This window comes from Schistocerca nitens, chromosome 9, assembly GCF_023898315.1.
Source record: "Schistocerca nitens isolate TAMUIC-IGC-003100 chromosome 9, iqSchNite1.1, whole genome shotgun sequence".
Classification (NCBI taxonomy): domain Eukaryota; kingdom Metazoa; phylum Arthropoda; class Insecta; order Orthoptera; family Acrididae; genus Schistocerca; species Schistocerca nitens.
The window spans coordinates 127445995-127459508 of record NC_064622.1 but is presented as its reverse complement, the minus strand read 5'-3'; the positions used below and the strand labels follow the sequence as shown (position 1 = coordinate 127459508).

Genomic DNA, 13514 nt, shown 5'->3' with positions numbered 1-13514 from the left:
TCCACTCTCGATGCCCAGTTTGAGTCCCATCTCCTCGCACCCTAACCAATACCTCGTCTCCACACACTGGAGAATGCCAACGTTTTTGACAGTATCACATCCTGCCTCGACGCCCAACCAAAGTGGGAACCTCTGTTCTCGGAGTCCAGTCTGCCGACAGCCGACGCCTAGAAGGAGGTCTGCGAGAAGGCGTGCGGGGGGCGGCGCGGGGAGCCTCGCGACGGCCGCCAGCCGTGGGCCGCGGGGCACGTGGACGAGCGCGCCAGCGGCGGTGGGGGCGGCGGGGGTGGCGGCGGCGGCCGCAGCCGGGCTCAGACGGACGACGTGGCCTGCTGCGAGTCCAGCGTGAGGCTGGAGGCGCGCAGGCTGACGCTGCTCAGGCTGAAGCTGGAGCGGTGCGGGTCGTCGCAGTAGAGGTACAACCGCGAGCTCACCGAGCGCTGGCAGTCCGGGCACAGCCGCTTCTTCTTCTTGTCGCGCCGCCGCAGCAGTTCGTGCGCGCACCTGCAACACCAGCGTCACTCCCACTGCCCGTCCGCACACCGCTACAAGTCCCTACACGGTGTACCACACGGCTCTCTGTTGGGTCCTTTACTATTCCCAGTACTTTAACCATTTTAATGGCCAGGTAAGCCGTTGATCTTAAATGATGTTTATGACTTTGTTTATAACAAAAGCCGATTGCTATTAGTACATATAAAGTAGCATCCTTGATAAGTATGCATACCATCCTTATGATTCTAATCCTGTAGGCTTGAGATATCAACCAACAAGGGGGTATTAATGTATGGATGTCCATCCTATTGCATGGCTGAGGGCCTTCAGCTGATGCTATATATACAGGGTGGCGCACGAAATGTGTTACCAATTGTTTCTTTCACAATTTACGACGCACATTAGATATCCCTCTGGGATCTCTACAGCAGTACCAGCAGAGCTTGGAAAAACAAATGAGTTACGAAATGATGTGTAATTCACGATACTGCCGCTAGTAGACTAATAAGCAGCAATGGCTGACAATGGAACGATCGGCAATTGTGTTACTTCTTCATGAAACGAAAAGCCTTGTTGTGACTCAGAGGCGTTTCCGACAACAGTTTAACACACGATGGGTCCCTTGCAAGAACACCATCCACAGGTTGTGCGATAAATTTGTACAGGACGGAACAGTATTGGAAGCGAAGCGACCTCGGCCTAAACCTGTTTGTTCGCCGTAGAATATTGAAGCGGTACGAGTTGCTGTACAGAGAAGTCCCGGGAAATCGTATAGAAAGGCAGCAGTGCAATTGGGAATAGCCAGAGGCTCCGTTCAACTCATTCTTAAAAGTGATCTCCATATGTACCCATACAAGAAGACCTGTGCACAGAAGCTCACTGAAGAACACAAGCAGCAGAGACTACTGTTTGCTCAGTGGGCGGAGGGTAGGGAAGAAACTCTCAACAACGTTTGGTTTTCAGACGAGGTGCATTTTCATTTAGACGCTGTGGTTAACAAACAAAATGTACGCTTTTGGGCCACTGAAAACCCACAAGTGCTTCATGAACGACAACATTATGCTCAGAGGATTACAGCGTGTGCAGCAGTTCCAGTCACGGACTTATTGGACCCTTTTCCTTTGAAGAAACGGTGAACAGCGAGCGTTATTTGAGAATGCTTCGTAATAGCTTCATTCCACAGCTTCTTGCTACTGCCTTGCCCTTCAACACGCAGTGGTTCATGCAAGATGTGTAAGTGGGCTGTTTAGGTTTTTATATTGGTAACGCCACGTAGCGCTCTGTATGAAAATCACTGGCTGTGCTGTGTGCAGTCTGCGGCTGGTTTGCATTGTTGTTGGCCATTATAGTGTTGGACAGCTGGATGTGAACAGCGCGTAGCGTTGCGCACTTGGAGGTGAGCCGCCAGCAGTGGTGGATGTGGGGAGAGAAATGGCGGAATTTTGAAATTTGTAAGACAGGATGTCATGAACTGCTATATACACTCCCGGAAATGGAAAAAAGAACACATTGACACCGGTGTGTCAGACCCGCCATACTTGCTCCGGACACTGCGAGAGGGCTGTACAAGCAATGATCACACGCACGGCACAGCGGACACACCAGGAACCGCGGTGTTGGCCGTCGAATGGCGCTAGCTGCGCAGCATTTGTGCACCGCCGCCGTCAGTGTCAGCCAGTTTGCCGTGGCATACGGAGCTCCATCGCAGTCTTTAACACTGGTAGCATGCCGCGACAGCGTGGACGTGAACCGTATGTGCAGTTGATGGACTTTGAGCGAGGGCGTATAGTGGGCATGCGGGAGGCAGGGTGGACGTACCGCCGAATTGCTCAACACGTGGGGCGTGAGGTCTCCACAGTACATCGATGTTGTCGCCAGTGGTCGGCGGAAGGTGCACGTGCCCGTCGACCTGGGACCGGACCGCAGCGACGCACGGATGCACGCCAAGACCGTAGGATCCTACGCAGTGCCGTAGGGGACCGCACCGCCACTTCCCAGCAAATTAGAGACACTGTTGCTCCTGGGGTATCGGCGAGGACCATTCGCAACCGTCTCCATGAAGCTGGGCTACGGTCCCGCACACCGTTAGGCCGTCTTCCGCTCACGCCCCAACATCGTGCAGCCCGCCTCCAGTGGTGTCGCGACAGGCGTGAATGGAGGGACGAATGGAGACGTGTCGTCTTCAGCGATGAGAGTCGCTTCTGCCTTGGTGCCAATGATGGTCGTATGCGTGTTTGGCGCCGTGCAGGTGAGCGCCACAATCAGGACTGCATACGACCGAGGCACACAGGGCCAACACCCGGCATCATGATGTGGGGAGCGATCTCCTACACTGGCCGTACACCACTGGTGATCGTCGAGGGGTCACTGAATAGTGCACGGTACATCCAAACCGTCATCGAACCCATCGTTCTACCATTCCTAGACCGGCAAGGGAACTTGCTGTTCCAACAGGACAATGCACGTCCGCATGTATCCCGTGCCACCCAACGTGCTCTAGAAGGTGTAAGTCAACTACCCTGGCCAGCAAGATCTCCGGATCTGTCCCCCATTGAGCATGTTTGGGACTGGATGAAGCGTCGTCTCACGCGGTCTGCACGTCCAGCACGAACGCTGGTCCAACTGAGGCGCCAGGTGGAAATGGCATGGCAAGCCGTTCCACAGGACTACATCCAGCATCTCTACGATCGTCTCCATGGGAGAATAGCAGCCTGCATTGCTGCGAAAGGTGGATATACACTGTACTAGTGCCGACATTGTGCATGCTCTGTTGCCTGTGTCTATGTGCCTGTGGTTCTGTCAGTGTGATCATGTGATGTATCTGACCCCAGGAATGTGTCAATAAAGTTTCCCCTTCCTGGGACAATGAATTCCCGGTGTTCTTATTTCAATTTCCAAGAGTGTATATTATGACTTTTGATGACTATTAAGGTAAATACATTGTTTGTTCTCTATAAAAAAATCTTTCATTTGCTAACTATGCCTATCAGTAGTTAGTGCCTTCCGTAGTTTGAATCTTTTATTTAGCTGGCAGTAGTGGCGCTTGCTGTATTGCAGTAGTTCGAGTAACGAAGATTTTTGGTGAGGTAAGTGATTTGTGAAACGTATAGGTTAATGTTAGTCAGGGCCATTCTTTTGTAGGGATTTTTGAAACTCAGATTGCGTTGCCCTAACAATACTGTGTGTCAGTTTAAGCACAGTCATGTATAATTGTTCAAAGGGGACGTTTCTGATGGAGCAAGGCCACATATTGCAAACAATGTGTTGGAGTTTTTAAACGAGCATTTCGACATGCGGATCATTTCACTCAGGTTTCCAGGTCGATTCAATGACGGACAAAATTGGCCCCCCAATAGTCCAGACCTCAATCCATGTGACTTTTGTCTTTGGGGGTACCTAAAGGAAAAAATTTTCCCGGAACGACCACCTGATTTAATGGAGCTCAGAAGACTTATTCTTCAGCTAGCAGGGAAATTACGGAAGACATGTGCCGTAGGGTAATCACTAACTTCAGTGTTCGTTTGAAGGAAGTTAGGAAACGAAATGGTGGACATATTGAGTATGTGCTGAGTTAGAACAAATCTCCATGGAAGGCTCTTCATTTTAGTATTTGTTCCTTTCGGATTGTATTGACAATAAAGTTTATATTCAAAAACAAAATGGTAACACATTTCGTGCGCCACCCTGTATGAGAAAAAGTACTACCACAGCTGTATCTTGAGAATGGCTTTACTGTCTCACACGACCAGTTTCGGCGGCGTATTATCGCAATCCTCAGGCCCCACCACTGCCAAAAGAGTATTAGATTTCCTTGGCACATTTATTGTGGAATCCTTGTTACTAGTGCACGTGGTCCAGATTTCCTCAGAACTCCCTACTTGACACCGTATTGTCTCCAATGCAATTTTGGCAGTGGTGGGGCCTGAGGATGGTGGTAATGTGCTGTCCAAACTAGTCGTGTGAAATAATAAAGTCATTCTCAAGATACGGTTGTGGTGGAATTTTTCTCATATGGAATTTTGCCCATATGCGTATGTTCGTGAAAATACATGTTCAGAGTTGGTCGTAGGCGTAAAACATCGTCATAAATTGTAATAAAAGTTTTCTCCTACAATTATTTTGAGCAATTTCTTCAGAAATGGTGTAAATGGTCGCGGAAACATACACCGCCTCTTAGCAACAAATAATGGTGAGCAAATAGGGAGCATCATAACGGATACAGGGATTAGTGACCATAGGGGGTTGTTGTAGCGAGACTAACCACCGCAACACCCACGTCAAAAAAAGAAAAGAGAGAGAGAGAGAGAGAGAGAGAGAGAGAGAGAGAGAGAGAAATTCGCCTGACCCCCTCAGAAGTGACAGTCTCCACTCCTTCCAAGTTAAGGGTGTATCAGATGTGGGTCAAATTGAGAGAAATATTATCGGCAGCAGTTGAGACGTGTTCTGAATAAATTAATAAAAGATTGCCCATGGTCCACAAACAAGGTCTAAACATTGTTGCAGGAGCAACGAAAAGAGCGTACCGAATTTAAAGAACGCAAAACCTTCAAGAATGGCGAGGTTTCACTGAAGTTCGAAACTTAGCGCCGACTTCAATGCAAAATGTTTTCAGGAGCTGCCACAACGAAACTCTGTCTCGAAATCTGGCAGAAAATACAAAGAGACTGATGGTGGACTTAGAAATTCATAATGAATTCACCAGTTTTCATCACCAATCCCAAACAGCACATTCTGACACGTATTTCGCTGTTATGCTGGATAGAATATTCTGTCTCTTAAAGGGTTAATTGCAGTTGGTTCCACATCTACGATACATTTCTTGAATGATATTAATTTACGGTACTGTTATTGCTAGGATTAAACCATCATTTTATTTTATATTGGTCACGACCAAAACTGTGTTATAGTTTACGATATAAAATCGTCATAGAGCTAACAATAACAGCCAGTGCGAGAAACTGAGGTCTTTCAAGAAATTTATCATGACTGTAGACAACTGTGCAACTAAAGTTTTCAAAGAATTTCCTGGTCTAGCTATGGATCAACTGCTCTCTGCTTCTACAGCTTTGTGTCATAGACGCTTACACTGAGTGGAAGCCGACTACGCACATTTTACAAGTTACGCTATACGCTAGAGAATGGGCTGCACAGCTGAAACTAGGTAGCAGTGAAAAATGTAAAACAAAAGAATAATGTAAGCGTAACAATAACAGCCACAGCGGCGAACCGGAATAATTCGAGATATTGCTAATACATTATGGACTCACGGCGACAGTGATGCACCCTGAGCGCCATATTAAGTTAGTGACATAATTACAATTTTTAGCATCTTCAACAGGAACATCTCCGCTTCTTGTAAATTTTAATAGTCTTGATCACGATAAAATGTAATTACAGCTTTATCATTACGGGTTTCAGTTGACTAGCAACCATCCTCACACCTGCCATCTAAGTACAGTGTTAACCACAAACATATCTTTGCTAAAAATAATTTGTTGATATTACAAGGAATGTCGCTGCTTTCATACTTTAAAAGACGTACTTTGATCAGTCTTTCAATATTTACAACAAGTTACGCTTAGTAACTTTGTTTATGTGGTCCACGCTATATTTAGGTACCAGCCCTTGTGTAAGCGTAATCTGAAGATGGTCGCTAGTCAAACCGTTAATCACTAAGTTGTAAGTATATTTTATTGCAGTCATGACCATTAAAATTGCCGGCCGGAGTGGCCGAGCAGTTGTGGCGCATCAGTCTGGAACCGCGTGACCACTACGGTCGCAGGTTCGAATCCTGCCTCAGGCATGGATGTGTGTGATGTCCTTAGGTTAGTTAGGTTTAAGTAGTTCTAAGTTCTAGGGACTGATGACCTCAGAAGTTAAGTCTAATAGTGCTCAGAGCCATTTGAACCATTTTTGAACCATTAAAATTTATAATAAGTAATACAGATAGCGCCAACGACCTTCCTCTCAGTTCATCGAAGTTAAGCGCTGTCGGGCTTGGCTAGCACTTTGATGTTCGCCCCCGATAGCTGAGTGGTCAGCTCTACAGAATGTCAATCCTCAGGGCCCGGGTTCAATTCCCGGCTGGGTCGGAGATTTTCTCCGCTCAGGGACTGGGTGTTGTGCTGTCATCATCATCATCTCATCCCCATCGACGTTCAAGTCACCGAAGTGGCGTCAAATCGGCACCCGGCGAACGGTCTACCCGACGGGAGACCCTAGTCACACGACATTTATTTTTAGCACTTGGATGAGTGATCGTCCACGTCTGCCGAGCGCTGTTGGCAAGCGGGTTGCACTCAGCCCTTGTAAGGCCAATTGAGGAGCTACTTAATTGAGCAGTAGAGGCTCTGGTCACGAAAGCTGACAACGACCGGGAGAGCGGTGTACTGAGAAAACGCCCCTCCGTATCCGCATCAAATGAGGCCTATCGGCTGAGCATGACACGGCAGTTGATCGATAGCGTTGAGCCTTTCGAAGCCTGTTCGGACGGAGCATAGTTTTAAAATGGTTCAAATGGCTCTGAGCACTATGGGACTTAACATCTATGGTCATCAGTCCCCTAGAACTCAGAACTACTTAAACCTAACTAACCGAAGGACATCACACAACACCCAGTAATCACGAGGCAGAGAAAATCCCTGACCCCGCCGGGAATCGAACCCGGGAACCCGGGCGTGGGAAGCGAGAACGCTACCGCACGACCACGAGCTGCGGACAGCATAGTTTTAATACAGATTACTGTGCCCCTCACGTCTTAGAAATCTCCCCTTCTGACCGTCCACACACTACAACGAACCCCTCCTTGGTGTACAACATAATTCTATTTTGTTTTAATCCTGCTTGTCCTATCCTACATAACTGGTCGTTAAGCGGTAGCTGTAGCGATCGACAGAACACATTCAAACCAGACCAGTGTTGCGACCGGCATCACCGTCCCAAAATGGGAAGAGATCTTATAGCAAAGAGTAACCTGGACTGTTGGTCTAGTGGTAAAGCATGCGGGTGCAAAACCTGGTCGGCCCATGAATATTTCAGTCTACCTTTGACCTGGCCTTCTCTTCTCAGTTATGTGAAGATTCACCAGCAACAATGCGTGGTTCGGATACCACGTAAAGTGTAGGTCCCTTTTGCCCGGTAGGATCACTGTGTTTGTTTAGGGACACACAAGCCATGGAAATGACGTACTATTGATGATATGCGCCTGACTGTTGGGAAACGCGGAATTACTGTTGTAATTTGCGAGAATACAAAAAGTATTTAGAGGTGGGAATTTGCCTTCCTTTGCATATCGCTTTGAATCTCTTTCTGTGGGCTTCCTTTATTTCTTCAGAACATGTTGTTCCATTCATCTTCCTTCTTTTTTCCTCTTTGTCGACATGCCATCTGTAAATTTTTGTTCAATCTGAAACTTTTGTTCAAATGGCTCTGAGCACTATGGGACTTAACATCTGAGGTCACCAGTGCCCTAGAACTTAGAACTACTTTAAACCTAACTAACCTAAGGAAATCACACACATCGATGCCCGAGGCAGATCAGTTTAGATCCCTCCAGTCATTTTCAACCTGTCCGCTTTGGCTTTACTGCTGTTGTAAGAAAATTAAACTATTTGTTTTTTGAGTCTGCCTGAGTTTCTTCTTTTGTAAATAGTATCTTAACCTGCGTTTTCTAATGTCACTATGGATGTTTGTACGTTGCTTGAATTCCTGTTTGACTATGAGTCGGTATTGCTTGTTTGTCTACAAGCTTTGCACACAAAATTTTTCTTAGGATTTTACGTTCCTTTTTCTCAATGTTTACAATATCTGTTTTCCTGTTCAAAATTTGTATTTCTGATCCACTCAGACATTCTAGTTTAATTACTGTTTTGTAGTACCTTAGTTTTCCGCGCTTGGAGATACATTTCTTGTTGTAGATACACTAATGGCCATTAAAATTGCTACACCACGAAGATGACGTGCTACAGACGAGAAATTTAACCGACAGGAAGAAGATGCTGTGATATGCAAATGATTAGCTTTTCAGAGCATTCACACAAGTTTGGCGCCGGTGGCGACACCTACAACGTGCTGACATGAGGAAAGTTTCCAACCGATTTCTCATGCACAAACAGCAGTTGACCGGCGTTGCCTGATGAAACGTTGTTGCGATGCCTCGTGTAAGGGGGAGAAATGCGTACCATCACGTTTCCGACTTTGATAAAGGTCGGATTGTAGCCTATCGCGATTACAGTTTAGCGTATCGCAACTTTGCTGCTCGCGTTGCTCGAGATCCAATGACTGTTAGGAGAATATGGAATCGGTGAGTTCTGGAGGGTAATACGGAACGCCGTGCTGTATCCCAACGGCCTCATGTCACTAGCAGTCGAGATGACAGGCACCTTATCTGCATGATTGTAACGCATCGTGCAGCCACGTCTCGATCCCGGAGTCAACAGATGTGGACGTTTGCAAGACAATAACCATCTGCACGAACAGTTCGACGACGTTTGCAGCAGCATGAACTATCAGCTCAGAGACCATGGCTGTGGTTACCCTTGATACTGCAACACAGACAGGAGCGCCTGCGACGGTGTACTCAACGACGAACCTGGATGCACGAATGGTAAAACGTCATTTTTTCGGTTGAATACAGGTCCTGTTTACAGCATGATGATGGTCACATCCGTGTTTGGCGACATCGCGGTGAACCCACATTGGAAGCGTGTAGTTGTCATCGGCATACTAGTGTATCACCTTGCGTGATGGTATTGGGTGCCATTGGTTACACGTGTCGGTCACCTCTTGTTCGCATTGACGGCACTTTGAACAGTAGACGTTACATTTCAGATGTGTTACGACCCGTGGCTCTACCCCTCATTCGATCCCAGCGAAACCCTACATTTCAGCAGGATAATGCACGACCGATTGTTACAGGTCCTGTACGCGCCTTTCTGGATACAGAAAATGTTCGACTGCTGCCCTGGCCAGCACATTCTCCAGATCTCTCACCAATTGAAAACGTCTGGTCAATGGTGGCCGAGCAGCTGTCTCGTCACAATATGCCAGTCACTACTCTTGATGAACTGTGGTATCCTGTTGAAGCTGCATGGGCAGCTGTACCTGTACACACCATCGAAGCTCTGTTTGACTCAATGCCCAGGCGTATCAAGGTCGTTATTACGGTCAGAGGTGATTGTTCTGGGCACTGATTTCTCAGGATCTATGCACCCAAATTGCGTGCAAATGTAATCACATGTCAGTTCTAGTATGAAACGTCCCCTTTTGAACAAATTATACAAGACTGTACTTAAACTGACACACAATATTTTTTAGCGCAACGCAATCTGACATCAAATAATCCCTACAAAAGAATGGCCCTGTCTAATATTAACCTATACGTTTCACAAATCACTTACCTCACAAAAATCTTCGTTACTCGAACTACTGCAATACAGCGAGCGCCACTACTGCCAGCTAAATAAAGGATTCAAACTAAGGAAGGCACTAACTACTGATAGGCATAGTTAGCAAATGAAAGATTTTAATAGAGAACAAACACTGTATTTACCTTAATAGTCATATTATATATAGCAGTTCATGACAGTCTTACAAATTTCAAGACTCCGCCATCTCTCTCCCCACATCCATCACTGCTGGCGGCTCACCTCCCAACTGCGCTACGCTACGCGCTGTTCACATCCAGCTGCCGCTGCCCAACACTCACAATGGCAGACAACAATGCAAACTAGCCACAGACTGCACACAGCACAGCCAGTGATTGTCATACATAGCGCTACGTGGCGTTACCAATAAGAAAACAGAAACAGCCTACTTACACTAGTATAATATATTTGTCCAATGAATACCCGTTTATCATCTGCATTTCTTCTTGGTGTAACAATTTTAATGGCCAGTAGTGTATTTTTGTTAAGTTGCTCTGCAGTTTCCACCTTTCGGCATTTAAATCTTTTTTCTTCGATTCCATGTTCTTGAACTGTTTCACTGATATATCTAAATTGCGTAAGTTGTTTAATTTTGCCGTGTTTCGTCTCCAGGAATTTTGGTGCTTGTTTGTTGTATGTCACGTATTTTGTTCAAAGGTATTTGGAGACCGACTTTTTATGCAGTTTAATTCGAAGAATTGCTGTAGTTGGGACTGCTAAATTGTCTTCAAATGCTAGAAATCTATAGATAACATGTGTCTGTTTAAAATGATTGGTTCGTAAATTTTGAAGATTGATTTATGTTTGAGGCGTTTCTCAAGAGCGCTGTTGAAAAGTAATTGGGACAGACTATCTGCTTGTCTTACTTTCGCTTCGATTACCAAAGGATCTGAGAGTTACCACATAAATTTAACCTCGCTGACTTCTGTCAGTGTTTGTTTTATGACTGGAAATATTTCAGATCTGGACCCTGTTCTTTTAATATTTCGAAGAGCGATTCGTGGTCAACTGAGTCACAAGCTTTTCTGAAATCAGTAAATGTGCGAACTAAATTTTTGCTACAAATTCTCTGCTGCCTTACGATTAGCTTTAGTTTCAAGTTTTGCTCTGGACACGAACGGCCGGTCTCAGTTCTGTCTGATATTCTCCAAATTTTGCCTCAATTTATTATTACATTATAATTACTATTATTATTATCAGAAAATTATCGAGTCATTTACGTTCTGTGCTGAGACCTGTGAGCTAGATTAGAACTTCCAGTGACAACGCTATCGCGAGTCCAGCTAACAGGTTCTCAGGGACGATCTAACTCTCCCGCCCGCCGGACAGTGCTACGGCAAGGCGGTGCCTACCACGTATGTGTGAACCAAGAGCGACAGGAAGAACTGGAAGAGCATACTCACAGTCTTTCCCCACAAGAACTAGATTAAGACTGGGATATGCACTGCTAATCTCATCCTGGAGAGAGTCGTAAGAGAGAAGACTGTGATGCTCTACGAACGGAACGTGGCTGGTTTCAGTTATTTGTTTACGCAGACGACACAAGGCGCATGAACGAGAGTCAACAAGATCTTAGGGAGATATACAAAAGGGGCGCCATAGCAGGGAGTACAGATGGACAGAAAACAGAAATGGATGTGCACAAAAGCACTTCGCAATTGATGGGTAAAGATAAAGTGTGCTGATCAGTTCAAGAACTTGGGGAGTTGGTACACTAGTTATAATCAAATACCCAAAGATATAAATGAAAGACTTTCTGTACAGAAAATTCTTGGACTTCTTTCCACTTCAAATTTTGCTGGATACAGATGTTAATGTGCCCTCAGATATACGTTCTAGTCTAAATATGTATCATATGCGGCGAAAATGGTGATCTACAATGCCGTCACATGCTGCATTATCCTCTATGGTTCAGAGAACTGAACGCTAACTAAAATGGAGATGCAGAAGCTTCTAATATTGAAAAGATAGGCGATGAGAAGAATATGGGGCCCGATGAGAACGGAAGATGCTTGGAGAGCAACAATAAATACTGATATTTATTAACAATTTCAATAAAAATTTTTGGAACAGTGATCAAAGATTTTTGAAATTTTTCTTTTTAAAATTCAGTCTTGATCACACCACGTATGTTACAAGAACATAGGTGACCGGTTTCGGTCATATCACACGACCATCATCAGACCCATGGCATCCTTCGAAGATGGTAGGTGGAGCACTCATCTCGGCTGCTGCGATGTCAACCTATGTTCTTGTAACATACATGGTGTGATCAAGACTGAATTTTAAAAAGAAAAATTTTGAAATTTATGAGATCGTGAACCAGTTCAAGGTTTTTAGACTAGCAAAACAGCAGGCGACCACAATGGGCAGGTCACGAGACCCGACTTCCTAAGCAAGGTTTCATTGCCTGCATTACAACTAGAAGGCTCCTGGGTAGGCCAAGAAATAAATGAGAAGACGCCGTAAAGATATATGTGAAGCTCTGAGTGTAGTTAGAGTTGCCTAAAGTACATAAATGACGTAGTAAATGGTAGGATTACCGGTAGTGTAGGTAGCATTCGTAGGGAATGAAACATAAATTGGTGTGTAAGAGAGAAGTTGGGAGCCGACGATTTCTCTTTGTTTGTCTGTTTCGCACATAATTAGCACAGCACATAGTTAAGCGTTAGTCAGTTATGTATTTCATATGCTTGCAGAAAATGAATTGCATTTTATATGTAATAATAATAAATTGATCACGTAACTTGGGTGCTTTTATGTAACCAAGACATTTCCTTTTGATGGAAGAACAGTTTACGTGCACAAACATCACTGTTGTTGTTATTCTGTACTAAATGAAACGTTCTACAATACGATCAAAGGCTCCTGAATATACAGTTATAGCGAGGACTTCGTCTTCGTCTCTGTCAGAAATTGTTGCAGGAGTGCCCGATGAAACTTACGATGTGGCGTTTGAGAGACTAGACTGGTCATCAGCTGAGAAGGCAGATATAGTAGGCATCGATGTTTCAGTAGTTGTTTCACGAGTGGCCCCCGAAATTTCTCCTGGTCTCTGTAAAGGCTCCTGAGCCACAAGTTTGATAAATTATGGACCGACTCTACACTTGTGAAGCTGATCTCAGAAATGAGTAGCCACTGCATTGTGATATACGGTTCCGCATTACGTACACGTGGCTTCTGTCTTGTATAGTACACCTCCCGCACTTCTAAACGATGAAGCATATTGAAGAACGCTTGTCGCATACTAATATACCGTAGGTTACGCGCGCCTTTATATATATCCTTGGTCAGTCCCTAAACAATTTAATGCTTCCGGTTTCAGTGGCATTCTACACTGAAGCGCCAAAGAAACTGGTATAGGCATGCGTATTCAAATACAGAGAGATGTAAACAGGCAGAATGTGGCCCTGTGGTCGGCAACGCCTATATATAAGACAAGTGCCTGGCGCAGTTGTTAGATCGGTTACTGCTACTACAGTGGCAGGTTATCAAGATTTAAGTGAGGTTGAACGTAGTGTTATAGTCGGCGCACGATCGATGGGACACAGCATTTCCGAGACAGCGATGAAGCGGGGATTTTCCCGTACGACC

The 13514-nt window shown here is 45.4% G+C and overlaps 1 protein-coding gene across 1 annotated transcript in view; it reads right to left on the bottom strand.

Annotated features, from left to right (window-relative positions):
- Nucleotides 1-311: 311 nt before the first annotated feature.
- Nucleotides 312-13514, bottom strand: part of LOC126204052 (43 kDa receptor-associated protein of the synapse homolog) — a 208349-nt gene continuing 195146 nt past the window's right edge. The window contains exon 9 of the mRNA XM_049938475.1: nt 312-504. Coding sequence (XP_049794432.1) covers nt 312-504 — 193 coding nt within the window. The remainder of the gene's footprint in view (nt 505-13514) is intronic.